Source organism: Musa acuminata, chromosome BXJ1-6 (assembly GCF_036884655.1).
Source record: "Musa acuminata AAA Group cultivar baxijiao chromosome BXJ1-6, Cavendish_Baxijiao_AAA, whole genome shotgun sequence".
NCBI classification, from domain to species: domain Eukaryota; kingdom Viridiplantae; phylum Streptophyta; class Magnoliopsida; order Zingiberales; family Musaceae; genus Musa; species Musa acuminata.
The window spans coordinates 36524355-36547214 of NC_088332.1; the positions used below are offsets into that span (position 1 = coordinate 36524355).

At 35.9% G+C, this 22860-nt stretch overlaps 1 protein-coding gene across 2 annotated transcripts in view; it reads left to right on the forward strand.

The window, feature by feature from the left end:
* Positions 1-7423, forward strand: part of LOC135676784 (calcium-transporting ATPase 3, endoplasmic reticulum-type-like) — a 59688-nt gene extending 52265 nt beyond the window's left edge. For both annotated transcript variants that reach the window (XM_065188332.1, XM_065188333.1), the window contains 5 exons: positions 2794-2942; positions 5034-5139; positions 5271-5324; positions 6736-6784; positions 7028-7423. In XM_065188332.1, the coding sequence (XP_065044404.1) occupies positions 2794-2942; positions 5034-5139; positions 5271-5324; positions 6736-6784; positions 7028-7092 (423 nt within the window). In that variant the 3' untranslated portion in view covers positions 7093-7423. The remainder of the gene's footprint in view (positions 1-2793; positions 2943-5033; positions 5140-5270; positions 5325-6735; positions 6785-7027) is intronic.
* The last annotated feature ends 15437 nt before the right edge of the window (positions 7424-22860 follow it).

Genomic DNA, 22860 nt, shown 5'->3' on the forward strand with positions numbered 1-22860 from the left:
CCTTTGACTGCACAAGACTCTTGATTCCCCTCTCCATTTCAATCATCCGGAATTTATTTTATGAATAGTATCTTTGTCTATCTCTTCATTTTATTAAATAATATATATCCAAGATACCTAAAAATTTTACTTATAGAAACTTCTTGGTTTTGTACAATGTAACCATATCCTCATGTCTACTTCTAGTATTACTTAAATTATATCTCATGTATTTAGGCTCACTCCTTTAGAATGGGTTTGTGTCCATAACTCAAGTCATTTCCAAAGTTTGTGTCCATAAGTCAAATTTAGAATCAATTACATTTAAACTATCATTTACTAAAACAATACAATTCACCAAGGAGGATTATCCTGAATATAAGTGGTAAGGTCATTACTAATATGAAATGGGAAGGACTAAGGACTTTATGCACATACTTGATTTAGTCCTATATTAATAGGTATAACAATAGACACGCTGTAGTAATAATGCTAGTGACTACATCATAACTATCGTACATATCTTTTATAACAATATAACTAGTAAAAATTCTTTCTTTTCTAAAAGAAACCATAATAAATCTTTTAAAAACTTTATCATAAGTCTTTTCTAAATCAATAAAAACCATTTGCAAACTATGAAAACCATACAAACTAGATGGCCCATAAAACTATGAATTAGATAACAATAGTTGGGCCATAACACTTGAATGGAACATATCATTTTGCATCAAGCTATACTGCTATATTCATAAACTAGTGGATCCACACTGTTTGACATTCACGTCTTTGAATGACATACACCTGAATAGATCTGCACATGTTGTACCGAAGATTTGGCTTGTTCACTGTGTCTTTCTTTGTGCGTTTGTGTGCAAACTTTAATCCATTATCCTAAGTTTCTCGGTGAGAATTGTATTTATGTTATTATGTATTCTTTTGGTATTATTTTACTCTTTCACTCTGGTGTGTATGTGTTGATTTTGACATTTTTAGCAATGCAAACATTAGTAAACACTTCTGGTGAGCAATTTTGTTTGATATATGATGCTGAAGACATTACAAGCAGTAATAAACGTGAAACTAATAAAAGCAATAAACCTACAATTGAGTCATGGGCTGAACCTAGTTAGCAAAGGTCATATTCTTGGATCTTGACTCTTGGAGGTCAGGTCAGGTAACAGAATTGAGCATCAAAGAAACACAATGATGAAAATTTCCTGTGGAATAGTAATTTAATTTACAAGTTAATGTTACTGATTCCATTCCAAGAGGAAATATTAGGTAAAGTTTTCTTCAATGGTCTTGATATTTTGAATATTTCAGAAAGTATTTTACAGACATTAAATTTAACATGAGTAGTTTTTTTGCTGAAAATACTAGAGATCAGATCTCATCTGCATTCCTAGTCCTAATTGACTAATAATAAGAACCATTGTAGGAATAAAACTAATATGGACTGGGAAAGGTTTAAGTCCTAGAAGTTTAAGGAGCTAAAAGAAGAAATACAGGAATTACATTTGGACTCCCATGCTAGTATAATTTTGGCTTACCAATGGTGCTGTTGCTGCATTGATGTAATCCTTTGGTTTTTATTTGGATTTTGGAGGTAGATAGCAAATGGGGAAGGGGAAGAACTAACAGAGAAGAAGAAAAATATAAATTTAGAAGGAAGAGAGCAAAGATAAGAAAGTCATTTCATGATGAGTGAACAATTATGCTTCTAAGAACTTATTTAGTTACTCCTTGTTCTTATAGCTCACATGAAAAAGATTCCTTTTTTTTCATACCAAGGTCTTACAAAAACTGTAGAAGAAAGGAACAGCATGCAACATGAACAACATGCCACAAGAATGGGCAGCAAATATATGTAAATTATAGTTCTACCTTATCTGAGCAATTGACTAAAAGATATGGTGATTAGTGCATGAGGCTACTGCCAATGCAGAGTCTGGGAAGGATCAAATTGTGCAACCTTGCCTCCATAGATAGGGGCTATTTTAGTGACTAAAACCTTAGTAACCTAGTTTGCAAATGAGCAGTTTTACCATTGTATAATATCAAACACCAAGTTATAGAAATCTCCGATGAGAGCTCTTTTTAATTATTAGGCCATTAAACCATCACAAATATTTCCTATTCTTCTAAAAGAATAAGTTACAAGTTACAACATTATCCAATTTATCCAAAATTCTTTCCAAATTAGTTGAGTGACTAAGATGGTCATTTATTTATATGGTGCTTGTAAATTTTAATCCTTCACAATCTTCATCATTTTGGTGAACCTACATCTCAAAGCTGGTAATGACGCTCAAGTCTTATGCAAGAAATCCTTTACAATCGGGTGATATGTTTCATTTACAAAAATGATACCGACATGAATATAAATATTAAGCAAGTTACTGATTAAGCAAAATGCTGCTCTGGGTGCAACTAAGAGTGAAACCCTCCAGGAGATGAGGCCAGCTGGAGATTATTCTTTGCAATCAATACTGATACTTTTTCTTCGGAGTTAAAGAGGGACAAGCCTATTCAACAATAATAATTATATGAAGAAATAATGTATATATATTACATTTCACTTTGAGGCATACTAGTCTGATAAAGATGGTAGATATTATTTTCTTAGGCTATCATGTGACTAGGCTTTCCTCTTTCATGTGGGCTGTTTATGTATGTATGTATTGACTGTTTGAGAATTTGTTCCTTAATCGTGATGACAGGACTTTATCTAGTATGCTCTTTTGTCTTGTTCTTCCTGTTTATGCTGTCTTCTAACATTTGCACAACCTGACTTTTTTCTAATGATGTTAGGTCAATTTTGATTCTTGTCCAACAAGGGAGACTTCATATCCATGCAGTATATTTGATGATCGGCATCCATCAACTGTATCAATGACTGTCCTCGTTGTCGTTGAGATGTTTAATGCTTTGAATAACCTAAGTGAAAATCAGTCTCTCCTGTAAGTGAAAATTAACTGAAGTAGCCTTCTTTTTGGAAGTTGTGAGCCTCATCTTAATGTGCATATATTTTGAAATGAACACAATGCTCTATCTTTTGAGTCTGTAATCATTTTGTTAACATTTTGATTATCTAGATTCCTTTAGATCTATTGTTTTATACTTTGATTTTATTTTAAATATTATTATCAATAATTGAAGATTTATCAATTATTATCAAAACAGCAAGTACTATTTCATTGACGATAGATCTCTTGTACGGGTGTTCGGTCAATTGTTTCCTCTTAGACTGAGTTTTGTGCTACCCAAAGACCGAGTTACCCTACTCGAAGAGTGAGTTTTCCTACATACATTTATTGTTGCTCGACCCCTCGACCAGTTGACCTAACCTCGAGCAAACATTGGCATCTTATTTGGGTTGTTCCTTTGCTACCTAGATGACAAAAGGTTTGAGCTTTGGTAACAACTACTTTGCTTACAAGATTAAGGTTGCATACATTGGGCCTCTCTATGGCCCCATTGGGAAGAGTTTCATGCATCAGCTGACTCTTATTTTAACTATTTTTTACTGGAGATTGAGTTTTTGCACCATGATATGGTTTCTTCCCTGTTGGTGGCGAAGATTCAAGTCATGAAAATAACATCTTTACTTATAGAAGTAAGGCTGCACAACCTCACATCGTAGGAGCCTCGTGCACTATTATCAATGATTATCATTCTTAGTGTGGCCTCACATTGTGTTTTATGATTAGGCTTCAACAGGCCTCTGCGCCATAGTGCACTTTAGAGTGTTTGAGAACTCATTGTACTTGTCCAAACAATTTTCTGAAGTTATTACTCTTTAGTCGGTTGTTTTGATTGTAATAAATCAATCTTTTTCATTTTGCCTTTATGATATGCTGAACAAATAGGTGTCTTAAGTCCATCATGAGTTACCTTTCATTTGTAAATTCATGACTGTCCCAAAATTACGTGTTATGCCGCCATTAGAACCATATTACAAACTAGTAGTTCCTAAGAAGCTCATCTTATGGCACTATTCTATCATAAATCCATGAATTTCCCAAAATAAGGCATGTTGTTGGTATTCGAACCATACCACAACCTATTGATTCATGCCTTCTGCTAGGGACAAAAAGATCTACAATGATATCTAAGACAACCAACAGAGAACGTGGCAAAAAAATATAGAAAGGGGCTTAATTCAAACTCACTCATAATCTAAACAGGTTCACCATTAGTTGCATCAACACAATACTGGACCCAAGTCAATTTCTACGAAATTCTTTTTTCTTAAATCAGATTTGGTTAGTAATGGGCGTCATAGACAGCTAAGCGTAACACCTCATAGACATGTTACAGAGAGCTAAAAGCTTGGGCTTGAAAAACTTCATTGAAATGAAAGAAGGTATGTTTTTACATAGCACGAACAAGTACCTTGGCAACATATCTGTTCCTGGTAGAATGTTACAGAGAGCTAAATGTAAAGAAGAATGTTTTGCCAAGTTGCCTGAGCTTAAGCTAGAAATTTCTTTTGAATGTGTTCCCTTCTGTTGATTATTGTTTCTAAACTGCCTGCAGAATGTTGTTCGCCTGTAATAAGTCAACTGCACCTGAAACTTGCACCCATTCTTTATTTTGAAGCTTGTCTCAATTGTCAATATGAATAAACTGTCCAGTGCAGTTAAATGGTCTCAGATGCTTGATGCTTAGTTCATTCCTTCCCTTAATTTTGTGGTTTCTCGAATTACATATAAAGCAGGTTAGTTATGTACTTGAGTTAAATGTGAGACAACATGTCTTTTGCGTGCTTCATGGATCTTTGCTCATGAAAGTTCAAAATGCCTTGATCACTGTGCTGGATAGTTTTCTGTGAAATGGTTGAAGACTGAATTTACCATTTGTTGTTCGATAATCACTGTTGGTTTGAGTAGGTATTGGTTCAATCATTACTCAAGCATAATACTGTGCCTTGGAAACAAGGATTTTGTGCCTGACTGTAACTTCTTTGGTAGTTTGTAATATTAGTTAGTAGTCATTCTGAACTAGGGGAGATGTTCTAATGTTAGTGTTCATGCTGCCCTACTTTGCAGTGTCATTCCCCCATGGAGTAATCCATGGCTACTAGCATCAATAGCTCTGACGATGCTCCTCCATGTAGTAATTTTGTATGTAGAGCCTCTGTCTATGCTTTTTTCGGTAAGTCCTTGTTCTCCTTAACTTGTTAATGAACTTCACATTGTGAATTGACTTAGAAGCTGAATTTTACTATAAAGGCTTAAAATTAAGAAGAAGAAAAGAAGAAATATAATAAATTCCACGTGATTCAGGTGACTCCACTGTCATGGACTGAATGGACTATCGTTATGTACCTATCCTTTCCTGTAAGCATTCTTTCTCTCTTATATTTACCATTATGTATGTAATATATATGGTAACTCATTTATATTTATATTTATATTTATAGTTTTACCACTTCATGATTTCTGGATTACAAAATATTATAATTTTGTTGTAGTTAGATGAATTTAATATTTAGTTCATTTGCATTGATAATTGAATTCACTTGCAAGTGCAAGGGAACAAATTTCCTGTTTTGACAATTACAATATGCCCCTCATGCTTTACATTGTTTTGTTCTTTTCATTTTAGATGCATAATGTCCAGATACTATGAAGCATTCCTTCATTGAAGAATTCATAGTATAATCTGTTTTCAAATTCCATAATCCACAATGATGTCTTCCCAAGACCAAAAATCAAAAAATTACATTTAGTGTAAGTTTCAAATGTCTGAATTATCTTTTTGAACCTTTCCTGATTTCATCGGCTAGTAGAAATCATGCTGAACAATAAATGGTTATGAATGTTGGACTTTTGAAAACTCATGCAGTGGAACCCACTTAGGTTCTCTCATGTATATATTGCCAGCTTATGTGACGAAGCATATACTGTGTTCATTCTACCTTACATTTATGCATGTGGGTCTATGTGAGTTTATATAAAGTTGGATGCATGTCTCCATTTAATGGATTTGGGTGTTTGTTATACTTGTAATATTTTTATTTAGGATCATTTTATGTGATGAAAGGCAGCTTACATGTATTCATGTTGATCTCATTGAATTTATCAATGCATATGGAAGTGGACTCCATGTATTGAATAACAGTATCTTTTACAATTATTAGAATTTTATTACCTTTATTTATTGTGTTGGTTTGACAGTATATTTCTTGTATTTTGAAATACTTGTGTAGAGGTATCTGGTACACATCTGATTTCAATATTTATTGTCTATTACTTGGTGCTGGACCTTGTTTTTCTACAATGACCTTCTGATAATTCAAAATATTGATATTTCTGGATGTCAGTGTCGTTGCTTCCTATGAAGGGTGTTTATCTTAAAAACACTCTTGGTGTGTGTGCATGCTTGTCTGCACGGTGTTTGGTTGTTTGTATTTTGATCTGTGTTCATTTATGCCCTCTGCCCCAGTCAGAACTATCCATTCTGTTTGATCAAATAATAGCAGTTTATTCAAAATTGTACACCTTTTTTCTGTTGAATTTGTTTGATCCCTTCTCCTGGCATTGGTTCAACCATGGTTAGTGGGATGGATGACATCTGCTTTTCGATAGTGGCATTGTCCAGTTATTCTTTTGTTCCTTGATCTGTCTTACTCTTTGCTAAGATTTGTTGCTTTAAATAAGAATTATTGTCATGCACGTGCAGGATAATTTTCTGTATAATCAGTTTTTACTAAACACTTGCTTTATTGATGACATGAATCTATTGTAGGTAATCATTATTGATGAGGTGTTGAAATTTTTCTCAAGAAATTCCAGAGGTACTCTCTCTGTTATTTCCTTAATTTGTGTTCTCGTTATTGAATGCTGTAATTTAGCGAGCTTTTTGTAATTTGATCCCAAGTATGTATGTTATTCTTCTTGATTGTGTTGGATTTTCATTGCAAAGACATCTAAGAATCTAGAAGATTGAACACTGTTAATGCAATATGGAACCTGCTGCATTTATTTCAATACCATAGAAATTTCATCTACTGATAGGTAGCTTATTTCATTGTCTGCAGGCAGAAGGTTCGGCTTTAGATTCAGAAGACCTGATGCACTTCCAAGAGAAGCCCGCGACAAATAAACTTTTTCACCCAGCTTTGAGCAAATTTTGACTCAATCAGTGCCCGAGTTAGTAATGAAAAAATCCTACCGATGCTTAGGTTCAGTGAAAGTACATGTAAAGCAGATGTTCTTCGAACTGATGTTTTTGGCAACAGTTCAATTCCTTTATCTCATCGTTTATAGCGTGTACAACTAATTATATGGGATGATTCAGATAGTTTTGTTCAAGTTCATCTTTTGTTTTCCGTCAAATTATAGAAGATATTTCCTTGTAATTGTTTTATTCCCTTGTTTGTGGCATTTACAAAGATCTGCTATTTTGGAGGTCTTTGTACAACTTTTATTGTCGAGATTGAACATGTCAATACAATGTTGTCACCAAAAAAATAGAATTGATAATTTGAGTGTCTATATATATATATATATATATATATATATATATATATATATATATATATATATAGAGAGAGAGAGAGAGAGAGAGAGAGATTATAGCAATCTTTCATGGAACTTGAATAAGGTTAAGATTTTGGGAACTTGCTATCATGAAGAATTTTAGCTATGCAGCACCCTCAAAATATATTGTAGTAAAAGTAAATTTTGGTGAAGAGATGATTAGATAGTGGAACCTTCTTAACAATTAATAACTTTAAAGGCTATCAAGGTTTAGATCTCTTACTATAGGGCACATGGCCACTTGCAATCTGTTGGGACCAATTCGTTAGCGGCTACCGTTGAGGTGCGTCACCCCATGGAGTGTGGGATGAGGAAGTGGTCAGGACGGGGGAGTGATGGGGAGGGGACGCTCGGTAAATATAGTGAGCGCAGGGCGATGGCGCTTCCTCCTGCATGGCGTCGCTCTGACGTGATACGGCCGTGCAAGGGAAGCGTCAATCATGTTCTAGAAGCTGTGGAGGACGATGACGTAACGCCTCTCACAAATGCTGCGGCTAGCCCGACCGCCACGCAATTGGAGGTTGTGGTGTGGGACTCGTACCGACCAAGCGGGTTGGCAGGGAATTAGAGCAGGCGACGGAGTCGTAGTCGCACGTCGCGTCGACCTTCGAAGTAGGATGAACACATGAAATGGAAGAAGATGATGTTTATGACATTGACTTTATGGTGAAGCCTATTGCATCTTCTCCTTCGGAGGACGAACGCACGAAGCACGACACTTTTAGCGTTGAGAGAAGCCTATTGTGTCTTTTTTTTTCTTCTTTTTTTTAACTGATTGTTAGAATATATATTATAGATATGCATTGATTCTTGTGGTTATCGACTAATAGAAATAAAATTTAATTATAATAATATTTCTTAGGAGATAATATTAATGACAAGAACTTTCCTAATTATCATCCTAAACCTTCTGCTCTTGTTTATAAAAATAAAAAAAATTTAATTTTAAAGAGATTATATATATTTTCTCATTTCCCCTTTGTCTCTAATTCATTGCTTATCGTAAACCTACGAAGGTAGGAAGAGAGGAGACTAAAAGTCTAGTTTTCTTTACATATTGATATTGATATTGCTATACTTTCAATCTGACGTCGATGCGATCAAATATCTGAATAACATCAAAAGGTACACATTATAAATTTGATTTATTGTTATTTGATTTCAGTTTTTAGCATCAAAATTTTGCATAACAATAGCATGTTATAATTTTCATACTTAAAAATGATATCAGAGTCATATTTTAAAATCAAATACTTTAGATTGTAAAATTATTTAAAATCTATTCCGTATTTAGATCTATTTATTAGCATCCTTTGCTTGTGAAAGGGTGTTATTTGATTTTGATTTACGATGTTTAGATGATCCGTCTATATAGTAGTGTTGCAACCTACAGCGACGATTGTAGCAGTGCTGCTATGTGCAACGGTAGTAGTAGCACCACTGTGTGTGACGGTTATAGTAGCACCACTACGTGCGACGACAATAGTAGCATCACTATAGCTAACATTAACTGGACGTCACAAGTCATGATTCCCGACGGTTGTGTAATGAAAAAGGGAATAATGATGGTGATTGGTAGGCTATGTTGTTAGATAGTTGTATGTGATGATGTTGTGTCGTCGATAAAGGGAGAGGTGATAGAACCCCAGAAGAATTCTATGTAAATTGATTTTTGAGGGGGATCAACCCTTGGAACACTATAGGGTTCCACCCTCCAAATGACTACAATATTAGATAGATCTTATTCTAAAAAAGATGGAGGCTACATGCTTATATAGGGCTCCAAACCCTAGCCCTAAGGGCTGCTTCCTAAGTGAGTTACCCCTTTTGCCCTTAACCCAAACCAACCAACCCAGTAAAAGGGGGCGGTAGGTAGGAAGCCCAAATGCCCAAATATAAACCATAGCCACTCTTCTTTATAGGATAGAGGTGGCTAGGTGGGGTTTATTACAATCTCACCGAGTTTTATTAGTTGCTTTTTGGTTGAATATGACCCAACTCTACTAGGGTCCTATCAAGCCCACCCTCTTCAAATCAGCCTTGTCTTCAAGGCTGAGGTTCCATGAACTCAAGGAACTGGGTCTTCAGCTCCTCATATGATTCCCATATGCCATCTTCAGGTGATTAATTATTCTAATGCACTAGTACTTCAGTGCACTAGTACTTCAGTAGAGGGACGTCGACGACGCTTCACGATCCTGCGGTCGAGGATGGCTTGTGGTTGGGCTTGAATATCTCCATCCTCAATGGTGTTGGGCAATTAGATTTGGGGTGACTTGTGTTCTCCCAAGTTGGGTTTCAAGCATGACATGTGGAAGATATGGTGAATTTTGGCACCCCTAGGCAATTTAAGTCGTACGCCACGGCTCCAATACGCTCTGTGATATGATAGAGCCCATAAAAATATGGGGACAGCTTCATAGAGGCTCGTATATTGATAGAGAGTTGCTTGTATGGTTGTAGGTGAAGATAAATCTAATCTCATACTGAAAATTCTTTTTTGCTTCGTCGTGTGTCGGCTTGCTGCTTCATTCTAGCTTGAGTGGAAGAGAGATTATCCTTTAGCAACTATAGGAGTTTGTCCCTGTCAATTAAATCTTGGTTGACCTAATCTACCTTGGTCGAGCCAATTACATACTTTAGAATCACAAGGGCCGACCGACCATATAGTGCTTTATATGAGGCACATTCGAATGATATGTAGTATTATACTATCATTCGGCCTAGGGAAGCCATTTCGCCCACTCTTTTGGTTGGTCACTAGCAAAACACCGAAGGTACGTCTCTAAACACATGTTCACCACCTTTGTTTGAACGTCAGTTTATGGATGATATGCTATGCTCATCTTGAGTTTGGTGCCCTATAACTAAAATAACTCGGTCCAAAATTTACTGGTGAAGATCCTGTCATGATCACTTACAATGGACCTTGGCATCCCAAGCAGTTTAACAACATTTTCTATGAAAATCTAAGCAATACTAGCAGTAGTGTAGGGATTTTGCATAGCACAAAAATGAGCATATTTCGTAAATCGATCAACCACCACGAGAATTATGTTTTTACCTTTGGAAGGTGGCAGCCCTTCGATGAAGTCCATGGAGATGTCAGTCCACACCGAGTCCGGTATGGGTAGTGGTTGTAGCTTCCTTGGACTTGCCACTGCTAGTCATAGGTGCCCAGCAAGCCAATCACGTGAGTGATGGCACGTGTGACTTGATACAGAATCTTTTTGCTTATTATATTTTGGCATATATCACTTTATAACTATTGCATAAATGCATATATATATTGTGATGTCCTTGGATTTGTGCAATGGGAATCGGATCGTGATGAGATCACGATAATGAGATCGATTCACCTTTAAACACATATCCTAAATAATCCCGGTCATAGGTTACTCGAGAGGGACATCGTGATAACCGGATAGACTGGTGTGCTGTATACCCATCCATATGATGGATGCAGCTGGTCTCATAGCTGCTCGTGTAGGGACACTAGGGATATAGTACAGGTGCTCATTGGAGAATGAGTTCACTGATTGATCCGCTTACGGAATGCTGGGTGGTTGATGATGCCTTATTGTCAGACAGCGATTCCGTAGTTTTAGTGGTGTATCTGGTCCTTAGACTTGAGACACCAAGGATGTCCTGTATGAGTGCTCCACTCTTTGATACCAGACTTATAGGTTTGGCGGTCCCCGGATCTAGTACAGCTGGTCATTGGGAGTGGTAGTCGACCTTACGAGGGCTATTGAGTGTCAATAGAGGATCATCCACTCTCGGCGTCATGAGAGGAATATCCCATGTGTTCTTGCTCAGACAAATCCCTGGCCAGGGTCATTCGGGTTGAGAGAGAAAGAGTTCTCCGGGAGAATCCGATTAGAGCAAGACTCGAGTAGAAACCGTATGGGTCTGACAACACCATGCTCGATATACGGTCTCTGGGATATTAGATGGATGAGGGACTATAGGTACATGGTAACTGAGGACAAACAGGTCCAATGGATTGGATTCCCTTGTATCGTCTGGGGACTACGGCGTAGTGGCCTAGTACGTCCGTAGTCGATGAGTCGAGTGAATTATTACAGAGATAATAATTCACTGAGTTGGAAGGAGTTCTGACAGGTATGACTCACGGCCAGCTCGATATTGGGCCTAGAGGGTCACACACATATGGTAGGCATTGCGATGAGTAGAGGTTCGGATATGAGATATCCGACGGAGCCCTTGTCTTATTGGATGCAGATCCAATACCCACTAGGGAAGGACCCATTAGGGTTTGACACGGGATCTCTATAAATAGGAGGGATTCACAGCCTCATAGGCTAGAGTCTTTGCTTGCCTTTCCTATTCTCCTCTCCCTCTCCACCTTAGAGTAGGCCTGGAGTTTTGAGGAGCGTCGTCGCAACCCTGCTGTGTGGATCACCGCTAGAGAGGAGGACGCTTGACCTCCTTCACCCTCTCCTAAGGATCTACAAGGAAATAGGGATATACGATCTCCCTAGGTAACACAATCTCTATACGCAGTTTTGTGTTTTGTGGATTTTTGCGCACCAATCTTCGCACGACGACGAACATCTTTTTGGGAATCGGGGATTTTTGTTTTCTTGTTCTTCCGCTGCGCATATGATGTCGCCCCCCAATGATTTCCCAACAGCCACTGTTTTACCCTTGTGTTGTTGACATACATCACATTGTGCCATATATTCATAAATAATTTTTTTCATCCCTCTCCAATAAAAATTTTGCTTCACTCTTTTGTAGGTTCTTAGAAATCCAGAGTGCCCTACTAAAGGTGTGGAGTGTATTTCATGTAGGATGATTTTGATGCAAGGGGAGTCGAGTATAAGCACAATGCGACCTTTGTAGCGTAGATCCCTCGAATCCCAAGTGTAGTGGGCTATTATGCTTGGATCCTCCTCTAAATTTTTTATGATGTTGCTAATCTCTGGATCCTTCTTCCATTCTTCCCTAATGTTCTCGAGGAAGTCGGTGGTAGGAAGGGAGATGGCTGAAAATTTAGCTTGCTCAAGTAGTCATGAGAGTGCATTTGTAACAACATTTTCTTTCCCCTTTTTGTAAATAATTTTATAATCAAATCCTAGAAGTTTGGTTACCCATTTTTGTTGCTCAGGGGATGATATCTTCTGCTCCAAAAAGTACTTGAGGCTTCTATGGTCAATTTTAATTTGAAATTATCGGCCAATCAGGTAGGGTCTCCACCTCGTTATTGTGTGCACAATGGTGAGCATCTCCTTACAATATATTGACATGTTTTGATGAGAGGTAGACAATGCCTTGTTGGTGTATGCGAGTGATCGACCATCTTGTATGAGAACGACTCCAATTCCGACTCCAAATGTGTCAACCTCAATGATGAAGGGTCGGCTAAAATCTGGTAGCACTAGCACCGGCATTGCCGTCATGGCTGTCTTAAGTTTATCGAAGGCAGCGGAGGCTTTGTTCAATCATTGGAAGACATCTTTTTTCAGTATAGAACTAAGGGGTGCATTGATCTTCTCATAGTCCTTGACAAATTTTTAATAGTAGCCCGTTAGTCCAAGGAACCCACACTGTAATTTCACGTTTGTTGGTTTCAGCCAGCCTTGCATTGCTTCAATTTTTGTTGGGTTTGTTAGGAAATTTTTGGGGGCGACATCATATGCGCAGCGGAAGAATAGAAAACAAAATCCCCTATTTCCAAAGAGATGTTCGTCGTCATGCGAAGATTGGTGTGCAAAATCCACGAAATAGAAAACTATGTATAGTAAAGATTGTGCTACGTAGGGAGATCATATATTCCTGAATCCTTGCAGATCTCTAGGAGAGGGTAAAGGAGGTCAAGCGCTCTCCTCTCTAGTGGTGATCCACACAGTAGGGCTGCGACGATGCTTCTCTAAACTCCAGGCCTGCTCTGAGGTGGAGAGGGGGAGGAGAATAGGAGAGGCAAGCAAAAACTCTAGTATATAAACTACTGAATCCCTCCTATTTATAAAGGTCCCCTATCAATCTTAACCCTAATAGATCCTCCCCTATTGAGTATTGGATCTTCATCTAACTACCCAAGCCTCTTAGATTAGTGGATCTCTATCCAATAATCTCTCATGGGCTTTTATTGGATCTCGTCCATGAGATTCAATAATTCATGGGCTTATTTGATATCTGATAAGATAGGAGCTCCATTGGATATCTCATATCCGAACCTCTACTCATCGCAATGCCTACCATATATGTGTGACCCTCTAGGCCCAATATCGAGCTGGCCATGAGTCATACCTGTCAGAACTCCTTCTAGGTCAGTAAATTATTATCTTCATAATAATTCACTCGACTCATCGATTGCGGACGTACTATGCCACTATGTCGCAGTCCTCAAATGATACCGGAGAATTCAATCCATTAGACCTGTCTGTCCTCAATTACCATATAACTATAGTCCCTCATCCATCTAATATCCCAGAGACTGTATACCGAGTATAGTGCTGTCAAACCTATATGATTTCTACTCGAGTCTTGCTCTAATCGGATTCTCCCGGAGAACTCTTTCTCTCTTAATCCGAATAACCCTAACCAGGGATTTGTCTGAGTAAAAATATATGGGATATTCCTTTCATGATACTGAGAGTGGATGATCCTCTATCGACACTCAATAGCCCTTATAAGGTTAACTACCACTCCCGATGACCGATTGTACTAGATCTGGGACACCAAAACCTGTAAGTCTGGTATCAAAGAATGAAGCACTCATACAGGACATCCTAAGAACTAGATACACCACTGGAACTACGGAATCGCTGTCTGACAATAAGGTATCATCAACCATCCAACATTCCGTAAGCGGATCAATCAGTGAACTCATTCTCTAATGAGCACCTATACTGTATCCCTAATGTCCCCACACAAGCAGCGATGAGACCAGCTGCATCCATCATATGAATGGGTATATAGCACACCAGTCTGTCCGGTTATCTCGATGTCCCTCTCGAGTAACCTATGATTGGGATTATTTATGATTTGTGTTTAAAGGCGAATCAGTCTCATTATCGTGATCTCTTCACGTTCCGATTCCCATTGCACAGATCCAAGAACATCACAATATATACATGCATATATGCAATAGTCAATATAAAATGATAAATACTAAAATATAATAAATAAAATAACTGCGTGTCAAGTCACACATGTTATCACTCACGTGATTGGCTTATTAGGCACCTATGACTAGTAGGGTTTACCTCCACTCCTTTTGATATTATGTGCCCAAGGTACTCTACTTTTTGCTAGAGAAAGCTATACTTTTGCTGCTTAACAAAATGAGTATTCTCCCGAAGGATCGTCAAAACAACCCATAAATGCTGAAAGTGAGTCTCAAGAGAAGGGCTGTAAATGAGGATATCATTGAAAAATACTAGCACAAATTTACGAAGAAAGCTCCGAAAAATATCATTCATGAGACTTTGAAAGGTTGAAGGAGCATTAGTGAGTCCAAAAGGTATTACCAAGAATTCATAATGGTCATCATATGTGCGGAATGCAGTTTTTGGAATGTCATATTCACATACCCGAATTTAGTGGTAACAGATCGGAGGTCCAACTTCGTGAAGACTCGAGTTCCTTTTAACTCATCAAGAAGTTCATCCACCACTGGTATTGCGTACTTGTCCTTGATGGTGATGCCATTTAAAGCTCGGTAGTCGATGCACATCCTCCAAGTTCCGTCCTTCTTACGTACAAGTAGCACCGGTGAGGAATATAGGTTGCAACTTGGCCGAATCACTCCTGTTTCAAGCATCTCCTTTACAATCTTTTCAATTTCATCCTTCTGGAGGTTAGGATAATGATACGGCCGAGTGTTCGCTAGTGGCTTGCCTGGAAGGATTGGAATCTAATGGTCATGCTGCCGAGTAGGAGGAAGATCGCGCGGCTCAGTAAAAATGTCGACAAATTCAGCAAGCAATTGAGCGAGATTTTGATCTTCAATTTCTATTTTCTTCTCCTTTGGTTGCTGCTGGAGATGTATAAAAAAGCCACCATTTATCTTGTGTAAAACTTTCTCTATTTGTTGGGTCGAAACGGTAGTTATGTTGCTTCCGCGCTTCCCATGTAGGATAATCTATTTGCCTTTGCAATAGAATTTCATAATTAATTTGAAAAAGTTCTAAGAGACATCACCTAGTATAGTTAGCCATTCTATGCTAAGCATGGCCTCATAGTCATCAATTGGTAGGAGGAAGAAGTCGGTAATAATTTCTTGGTCTTGTAGTAAAAGTTTCACCTGCGGGCATCTTTAGTCGCACTTTAGGATTCTACCGTCAGCGACTTTTACGTCGAACTTTCTGCAACCTTCGATATGAAGCGCCATCCGAGTAGCAACCTTACCATTTGAGAAGTTATTAGTGCTGCCCGTGTCGATGAGAACAGTGAACAGTTGTTGTTTTAGAAGGCCTCCAACTTTTATCGTTTGCGGTTTTGAGTAGTCGGTTAGCGCGTGTACCATAAAATCGGTCGGTTGTGGCTCTTCTTCTACATCTTCTTCTTCATGTTCAAGGCTCTCTTCTGGATGTTTAATGACCTCTTCTTCTACTAGTTCAATCACAAGAAGTCTCCCTTTTTTACAATAATACTTGCGGCTCCACGGCTCATTGCAATTGCAATGCCAATATAACTCCTTCGCAGATCACTCCCGAAGCTCTTCTCTTGTCAACGTTTTTGGTGCAGGGGCTCGGTTGATAGTAGGAGGGGCTGAGGGCTTTGGTATTGCTAGTCAGGGAGCAACCCTAGTCCTCTGGGCTTCATGGTTCAATCGCTTCTTTTGAAGTCGTGCGAAAGAGATGGCTGCCATAAGCATGTACGGTTGTCGCGCTTTAACTTCTCCCTAGATCTCAGGCTTCAAGCCATCAATGAAGGTCCCCAATAGTTATTTTTAGACCAATCATAAGTTTGATTAGATAACCTTTTAAACCTGGTTTGGGACTCCTGAATGGTAGAGGTTTCTCGAATCTTTGCTAGTTGTTCGTCAATGTTTTCATAATCGGTTGGTTTGAAGCAGATCAACAGTCTTTCTTTGAATTATAGCCATGAGAGGACTCTATGAGTGTGTTTAAACCATTCAAACCACTGTATGACATCTCTTTCAAGATGTATGGCCATAATTTCCACCATAGATGTGTCCGTGGTTTTGTGGTATCGAAAATATCGCTCCGCGTGCGAGATCCAACCAATCAGGTCTCCTTCTTCCCATCTAGGGAAGTCCACCCTCATGTGTGGATAGTAGGGATCGGTCATAGAGCCTCCCCTCTCTTGGATCTCATCTCTTCGAGCTTGGTGTGATTGGTCAGAACTCTCTCCTTGATGTGATTTCTTCGGGCTTGGTGGTCGGCCCAAACTGAGTTCGGTAAAGAGAGCCTGAATCTTATCCCCTCCATTCGCATCTCGACGGCTTCAAATTTAGCATTGATTGCCTCCTCATATGCCATAGTATATGCCTCCAAATTTATAATATTAAGATCTCTCTTTTGTTGTCAAGTTAAAGACATGTATCGATTGAGAGAAGTGATGGTCGAGAGGGTTGGTGGATTGGTGGATGTAGGCTACGGTTTTAGGCTTGTTTTGTGGCGGTTTTGGGTGCAGTTTGAGGGTGTGGTTTAGTAAAGTTTTAGGGTTGTGATGGTAGTGGATGAAGGATAGGAAAAAAAAGTTTTAGATCTGTGGTAGATGGCAGCAAATGTTTGATAGAAATCGGTGGAAGTTGTTGTAGATGTGTGTTGTCTTGTAAGAGTAGAATTGTCGTAAAAAAAATAGTGGTTTCTCGATGAAATTTTTAGTAAAAATCGAGAGATTTGAAGAGAGAATTTGATAGTGAAATCTTGGTTTAGATAATAGCAATGATGACCAATTTAATCAAGAAAATTTTGGTAGTATAACAGTAAGAAAATTGGTGGAAGTTGTGATAGCAAAATTCTCGTTGAAAAATTCTAGTGGTTTGCGACGAAAATTTGCAGCAATACAAGAACGTTTTTAGAGATGAATTCCTCAATAGATCAATCTTAGATAGAAGCCAAGATGATATATGAAGCGTATAAAAAATTTTGTTTAAGAATGATAGCAAATAGATTGGTTAAAGGCAATGATATGTGATTGAAATTTTTTGCAGCAATTCTTTTTTTGCAAAGATGATAACTTTTGCAACAAAAGGAATTCACAGTACGGGATAGATAAGAAGACTTATTTCGAAAATTACAACAGTAAAAGGTATTGGTGATAGGAGAATACCAGATTTCTTGATGTAATTAGAGGTGACGCTAATAGATTGATTTGATCTACGGTAGAAAATGACGGTGGAGATGGCGACGTTAAGAGCATTTGTAGAAATTGCTTGGCTAGTGGTGGGTGGCAAAGGTAGCAGCAAAAGCAGTAAGATTGCTGCTCTAATACTAGAGGATAGAACCCCAGAGGAATTCTATGCACATTGGTCTTTGAGGGGGATCAACCCTTGGAATGCTATAGGGGTTCCACCCTCCTAGAAGTCAGTCAAATAGCTACAATATTAAATAGATCTTATTCTCAAAGAGATGGAGGCTACATGCTTATATAAGGCTCCAAACCCTAGCCCTAGGGGCTTGCTTCCTAAGTGAGTTACCCCTTTTGCCCTCAACCCTAACCAACCAACCCAGTAAAAGAGGGCGGTGACTAGGAAGCCCAAAGGCCCAAATATAAACCCTAGCCACTCTTCTTTATAGGATAGAGGTGGCTAGGTGGGGTTTATTACAATCTCACAGGGTTTTATTAGCTGTTTCTTGGTTGAATAGGACCCAAACCTACTAGGGTCCTATTAAGAGGCAGGTTGCCTTATCACTGGTTGTAGGTGGCACCGCAATGACCGTAAGCAATGCGCAAGCCTCGCTATTACGAATGGTACAATTGGTAGATGATCGATGCATCGTCAGTGAGACATGCGCACGTGGTCGCGATGGAATGCAACGACAACAACTAAGAGAGGTTTCAGGGTTTCTTTCCCTTTTAACTAAAATGATATTTTTATTCCTTAGAAATCAGATAATTCTATTCTATATCATTAAATTCAACATAGATAGTTATACCCTTTAGAAATTAGATATTTCTATTATATATCCTAAGTAAAATTATAATTTTGCCCTTCAAAATTAAAATTTTTTGGCTTAGGTCCTCAATTATAAAATTGACTAATTTGATCAAATATTTTGATTGGACTTGATTATGATTGTATTTTGATTGTTTGATTAGATTTATATTTGATTAATTATGTTTTGATCAAATTTGAAGAAAGTTAAATTTGGATCAATTTTAATTTTAATCAATTTTAAATTTTGATTGACTTAGTTTGACTTATGTTTAACCCAATTTTAGGCTGCCCAATTAAATAGAATTAACAATGCTAGTCAAATGTGCCATGCAAGCCAATCATATGAGTGATGACATATGTGACTTGAGTATTTTATCATTTTATATTGCTTGTTGTTTTAATATATTATGATGTCCATCGATCTGTGAAATATGAATCAGATCATATAAGATCACGGTATATGATCTTTGGGATATTAGATGGATGAGGGACTATAGATATATGGTAACTGATGACAGATAAGTCCAATGGATTGGATACCCCTATATCATCTAAGGATTGCGGTGTAGTGCCTAGTACGTCCATAGTCGATGAGTCGAGTGAATTATTATGGAGATACTAATTCACTAAGTCAGAAGGAGTTATGACAGGTATGACTCACGACCAGCTCGTTATTGGGCCTAGAGGGTCACACACATATGGTAGGCATTACGATACGTAGAGATTCGGATATGAGATATCCATCGGAGCCCCTATCTTATTGGATATCCAATAAGCCCATGAAATATTGGATTATATAGATGAGATCTAATAAGAGCTAATGAGAGATTATTAGATAAAGATATACTAATTTAAGAGGCTTGGGTAGTTGGATGGAGATCCAATACCCAATAGGGTAGGATCCATTATGGTTAAGTTGATAGAGGAACTCTATAAATAGGAAGGAACCAATGGTTCATAGGCTAAAGCTTTTGTGGGTGATCTCTTCTATTCTCCTCCCCTTCTCCTCAAATAACAGGCTTAGAGTTTTGAGGAGTATCGTCATAGCCTTGTTGTATGGATCACCGTTAGAGAGGACACTTGACCTTCTTCACCCTCTCTTAGAGATCTGTAGGGATTCAAGGATATATGATCTCCCTATATAACATAATCTTTCATATACGTAGTTTTAAGTTTCGCGGATTTTGCGTATCAATCTTCGTACGATGACGAACACATCAAAGGGAAATTGAGGATTTTGTTTTTAATGTTCTTTCGCTGCGTATGTGATGTTGCCCTAGATTTCTTTACAAACTGATCTAAGGGTTTCATATGTAATTAAAAAAATAAATTAAGATTTTCTTTTATAGTTTTCTACATATTTATAAAATTTTAAATGTGATAATTAAAATTTTAATTATTGTTCTTCGATATTTGTTTGGTTATTCACTTACATATGTTTAAAATTATAATAATATTTATTTTTTACTTAAAGACATGATTTATGTTTTATCATTACTACAATTATCATATAATTTTTAATATTGATTAATATTTAATAATTATTATGGTTATTATTTATTATTAATGAATTATGTTAACATAAATTAGATTGAAAATTTTAGTGAATATTATTTGTAACTCATATCTCTCAGTTTTATCTTATTGATGACTTCCAAAGTGACCTATAATGGTAGGCTTTTAGGATGTGATTTATAATAAATATTTTATTATTTATAAGATATTATAAATTATATTTTATATTATTATATTAGTCTTGTGGTCATCAAAGTATCCTAGACCAATAACTTATAAAATTACACTAAAAAATCAGTCCTAAATGATATAAAGAAAAATAATATTCACAATGAGACACATAATTAGGAGGTTTGGATGATCCTAAAGGATAATTTATTTCGAATATTTATGTGATGAGATAAGATACTATTATTTTGAATATCCTTACAATTTAGGATTGTATGCCTAATGATATAATACTATGAACGCTAGATATATTAATATTTCACCCAAAGGTGAAATAAAGATAATATCAATAGTTCAAAATTTATTAAAAAATTAAAAATATTAATATAAATGTTTTAATTAAAAACTAAAATCATTAACACTAGATATGTCAATATTTCACTCATAGTGATATTTTCTTCATTGCATTCTTATAAATATCCTTATTTTTTAAATTAAATTATTATAAATAGCTTGAGCATATGCAATTTATACTTATTGTGTTAGATGCTGATCAGACTAATTGAAAGGATCACAAACATAACCACTGAAAGTTCTATGGAATAAATAATTAAGATAAATTATAAAAAAAAGTCTAAAATACTTAGTTTTATGATAGTTGTAAATAATATTTAGACTTCATTATAGTCTACAACTAGTGCACTAGCATATTTTAAAGATCAATTTAAATTTACTAACAAGTCATTGGTTAACATATTAATAAAAAAATTAAATAAAATTTAGTATAATAGTATTTGAGAAATTCAATATTATACTCTCAATATGACTGATAAAGATGTAACCTCAAGAACTAGGCATAAATATAATTGAGTCATTTCTTATATAATCTATTCTTTATTTTATTTTATATTAGTTTGGCTCATTTAAAATTTACTTATAATTAAGGATAAGTTAAATTTTAATGAGCTAACTAGTATATATGTTTAGAAAGAATTAAGATTAAAATAAGAAATACTCATAATGTTTTGGTGACTACTCAAGAAGTGAATAACAATAAAAGAAAATTGAAGCGTAAATCATTAGAATTTTTAAATATCATATAAACTCATAAAAGAAAAAATCTTCATAGTAAAATACTACCTTTGTGGTAAGAAAGATCATGTGAAAAAGAACTATAAGGTTTTAGTTCGAAAGGGAAAGGTATAAGTATGAAATTTGTATGTTTCGAATCAAACGTTATAGAAGTCCTTTTCTAATACTTGATAGATGATACTAACACTTCAACTTATGTTACCAATAATAGAGGTTCATTTTAATATAGAATCTAAAAGAGTATAAAATATTCATTATTATAGGGAATCATATTCAAGCGAAATCTATAATAGTTGGTATTTATCGCTTACACCTAATGACGATTCATTTGATGGATATTGAGGATGTACGATATGTTTCTATAATCCTAAAAATTTGATTTCTTTATATATAATTATCAATATATTATTATTTTTTGTGACTATAAACTCTATTTATGATTCAATAAAAGTTAACTTTTAAATTATATATGATGGTTTATATATAATTAATATGAATATTGAGTTTACAATAATTCTATAATCAAATATTAGAATGAAACATAGTTTCATGAACTTCTTGAGATTTTATATGCTTATATTTATATTTATAGGTCACTCCATGTTTCTTATTTTAGTGGAGAGAGATATTTTATTATTTTATAAATTATCTATTGAGATATAACTAAGGTTTCAAGCTATTGACATCTTTTATTATACATAAATGAAGTTGAGAGATAATTATATAGAAAAGTTAAAATTATGATCTGATGGGAGTGATAAATTTTGTACTAGCTACAATGTGCTCGATCATAATTCTAACTATTTTATTCAATTCCTAGCAAAGCAGGATATTTGTATTCAGTATGTTTTACTAAATGTAGAACATGATTGTTGAAAGATAAAATCATACTTATATGAATACGATTAGAAGCATAATGAGTTATGTTTTTTAGACTCGAATCAATACGAGGTGAAGCTCTAAGAATAGTCATGCATATCTTGAATAGGATTCCTAGTAAATCGGTTCTATTAACTTCTTTTGAGTTATGGATTAATAAGAAACTCGACTTAAGACATTGACATATTTAGGATTGTCATACAATGATAAGGATCTTTAAATCACATGAAAAGAAATTAGATTGAAGGACTATTTTTAAATATTTTATTATTTATCTAGATTTATATTAATTATAACCTAAACTATTCGAGAAAATAAATAAAATTTGGTATGTAAATTTAGAAAATTCATTTATGATATTAAATAAGTCATCAAATAATGGTATACAAAGGTTTTTGATACTATTACTTCCTTCATATTTAAGAAAATGCTATTGATCAATATTTATATTTGAAGATTAGTGGGAGCAGGTTTATTATATTAGTTTGTATACAAATAATATTCTGCTTGCTAACAGTGATCTTGGTTTATTATACAAACCTAAAAAAATTCTTACTAAGAATTTTAAGATGGTTG